Source organism: Charadrius vociferus, unplaced genomic scaffold (assembly GCF_000708025.1).
Source record: "Charadrius vociferus isolate BGI_N301 unplaced genomic scaffold, ASM70802v2 scaffold162, whole genome shotgun sequence".
Taxonomy (NCBI): domain Eukaryota; kingdom Metazoa; phylum Chordata; class Aves; order Charadriiformes; family Charadriidae; genus Charadrius; species Charadrius vociferus.
In genome coordinates this window covers 4,701,678-4,704,659 of record NW_009647236.1, presented here as the reverse complement: position 1 = coordinate 4,704,659, position 2,982 = coordinate 4,701,678, and the positions used below count along the sequence as shown (strand labels likewise).

General features: G+C 49.5%; 1 protein-coding gene across 1 annotated transcript in view; it reads left to right on the top strand.

Moving 5' to 3' along the window:
- The window catches only part of ZDHHC23 (zinc finger, DHHC-type containing 23), a 4,404-nt gene extending 1,424 nt beyond the window's left edge, over positions 1-2,980 (top strand). The window contains exons 2-4 of the mRNA XM_009879956.1: positions 11-712; positions 1,427-1,594; positions 2,433-2,980. Coding sequence (XP_009878258.1) covers positions 11-712; positions 1,427-1,594; positions 2,433-2,700 — 1,138 coding nt within the window. The 3' untranslated portion in view covers positions 2,701-2,980. The remainder of the gene's footprint in view (positions 1-10; positions 713-1,426; positions 1,595-2,432) is intronic.
- Positions 2,981-2,982: the final 2 nt, after the last annotated feature.

Here is a 2,982-nt window from a genome sequence, read left to right as displayed (position 1 = left end):
CCCCGAACAGGTGGCTGACGTGCAAATCGCTGCCGCCGGGAGCTCTGGAAAGAATCGCCGACACCGTGGCCGACCGGGTGCGGGTCCCCTGGTTCGCGGGGGCCGTGAAGGTCAACGTCAGCCTCGTGCCGCCTCTGGTGCTGCTGCCCGTCTTCCTCCACGTGGCCGCTCTGCACTTCCTGCTGGGGCTCGTCGTCTTGACGTCTCTGCCCGTGGTGGTGCTCTGGTATTACTACCTCACCCACAGGAGGAAGGAGCGGACTCTCTTCTTCTTGAGCCTTGGGCTCTTCTCCTTGGGCTACATGTACTACGTGTTTCTCCAGGAGGTGGTTCCCCGAGGCCGCGTGGGGTATTCCCAAGTGGTCGTTCTCACGTGCGGGTTAATTCTTATGCTTGCAGCCCTGTCTCGAGCCAAGAAAGACCCTGGCTACCTTCCCATCCCAGCAAGCGACGTAAAGTCATTGCACCAGGGTTTGTCTAACAAGGGTGTTAGAGGGAGTTCCAATGGGCTCCATGGCATCAGCATGTCAGGAGGTGCCGGCAGCCGTGCTGTGAATGGAGAGGCCAAAGGCTATTCCAGGATGTCGGCTGAGGAGCCAGAAGGTGTGAAAAAGGACTGGTGTGCTAAATGCCAGCTGGTCAGACCAGCCCGAGCAGGGCACTGCCGGCTTTGTGGCAGGTGTGTAAGGAGACTGGACCATCACTGTGTCTGGTAGGTTTTGCACTGCTGAAGCTACGTGTGTGTTCTTTCTCTTCCTCCCTTCCCTCTTTCAGTTAGTTTCTTTTTTTACAGTCCCTATCCAACGGGATTGCTCTTTTTTTATGTCCGAGACCTGGTGATGTTCTTGAAAACGGTAAATTTTTATTTACCATTTTAAAGAGCAATTTAAATAACTTTATTGTAAGTGGGTTAACCTGATAACTGGTAACTTCTACAGCACATTTCAGAATTGCCTTTGTACTGGTTTTCATCTGGTTTGGGGTTTTTTTTGTTTGTTTGGTAGGGGTATTTTGGCTTGTGTTTTTGTTTTTTTTGGGTGGTTTTGTTGGTTTTTTTTAGACTTGGTCTGTGGAGCACTAGCAATCCTGTAGTTAACTTGCATTAGTGCTCTCCTGGGGCAAGGGAACCCAAAGCTGCACCAAGAAGCAGTAGGGTATAGATATGTTTCAGCAAAGGACACTACATTTGCTGAAAGTTTGAGGCAAATGGTCTACTGCTGTTACCCATACACGTCTATTGACGTGTGCGTATAAACTTTCGATGAAAAAGCTACGAAACTTCTTTGAACATGTTTCAAAGTTCTTAGCCTGTGTTGTATGGAAGGACCTTGGAAATTGGGTTCTCTGACGGCTGGGGGAGGGAGGAGGAAAGAGAAGCTAGTTTCTTTTCTTTTTAAGCAAAGTAATCTCTTCTTTCCTTTTGGAGGATTAACAGCTGTGTAGGGGAGCAGAACCACCAAGCATTCATCCTTGCACTCTCCTTCTTCATGCTCACCTCTGTGTATGGGATTACGCTGACCCTGCACACCATCTGTAGGGACCGAACTCCATTTGTGGCATTGTTCTACTGCCCCGGGGCCTATTCTGACTACAGGTGAGATGTCTGGGAGAGCTACAGTGGGAACTCGGTCCTGACCGGGCAGTTTAGCTCTTGTTCCTCATTCTGTGCTCTAAGGCAGTGCTGTTGGCTGTTAAACCTGACTAAAAAGTGCTCCCTAAAGAGCTCTGGAAAGCAGGGTTGCATCACTGCTTTTGCCAAGGTGGGGAGCCTGAGGCTTAGAGAGATGTCACTGTTTATTTGGAACAAGTTGTTGGAGGAGCTGGGATTTGAAGTCTTTATATATTGTGTCCTGTATGGGAGACACGCTTAAATACGTTTCCCCACAGATGCAGGTAACAGTCTGACAGTCTGTAATTCACGTGCTGTCTCTCCTTCTCATCACTCACTGTTTATCTAGTGACTGTCCCTCCGAGTTATCTGCTTAGAACAGTGTTAATATGCCTTGTCTGGCAGGGAGGGTGGTAAGTGTCGGACAGGAGTTCAGAGACTGGCGCTGCCATTGATGGGCAAAGTACGCTAGCACAAGTGACTCCACCTTCTTCTGTACTCCATGATCTATTGAGTGTAAGCATCGTTGTGTCCTTAAATAAGGACCAAGTACCTTTACAACAGTAAAAGTAAAGAGCTGGGTAGTGCAAAATCAATGTGCAGGAGTAGCTCTATCGTAGTGCTAAAAGCTCTCATTAAGTAAGCCCTGAAGCTTTAATTTTGAGAAAGCCTTTAAGGATTATCTGATGAAAGCAGCAAAGTGAGATCACTGTAGCAGATGTAGACAGGGATTTGAAAGGATAGTGATTACCAGGGAAAGTCACTCTAAAGCAGCTGCTCCAAAACTAAATGGCTTCCTTCCCATCTTTTTCCCTGCTGCCAGCTCTGCTCTGTCGTTCACCTGTGTGTGGTACTGTGCCATTGTAACAGCTGGCATGGGATACATCCTCCTTATCCAGCTGTTGAACATCAGCTACAACGTGACCGAGAGGGAAGCTCGGCTGGCTCTGCGGGACAACACTGGGCGCAGGCTCCTGGGTGGGTTAGTGATAGACACTGGCCAGTATAACAGGGGTTTCCTATGCAACTGGGGCCATTTCTTGAGCCTGGGGTCTTCTCCTCCACAGCGCTCTGCTGAAGACATCGTGTGACGCCCCTCTTTCTGCAGATGATGTTGACTGACTTTCTTTAGCAGGGGAACAGCCCCTTCCACTAGGACTCCCTCCTCCCACACCCTTCCTTCGTGGTTGGTGTATGGGCTGCCTATGCCATCACTGACAACATCGGAGGCTTTCCCAGGCAGAATGGTTCTTCGCGTGCTGTCAGCCAGCAATAGGATGCAGAAAGCAGTAAGCCATATGCACAAACCTGGAGAGAAGGAGCCTGCTGCCTTTTTCCACTGTGGGCAACTTTGTGCAGCTCAGCTCAGCAGG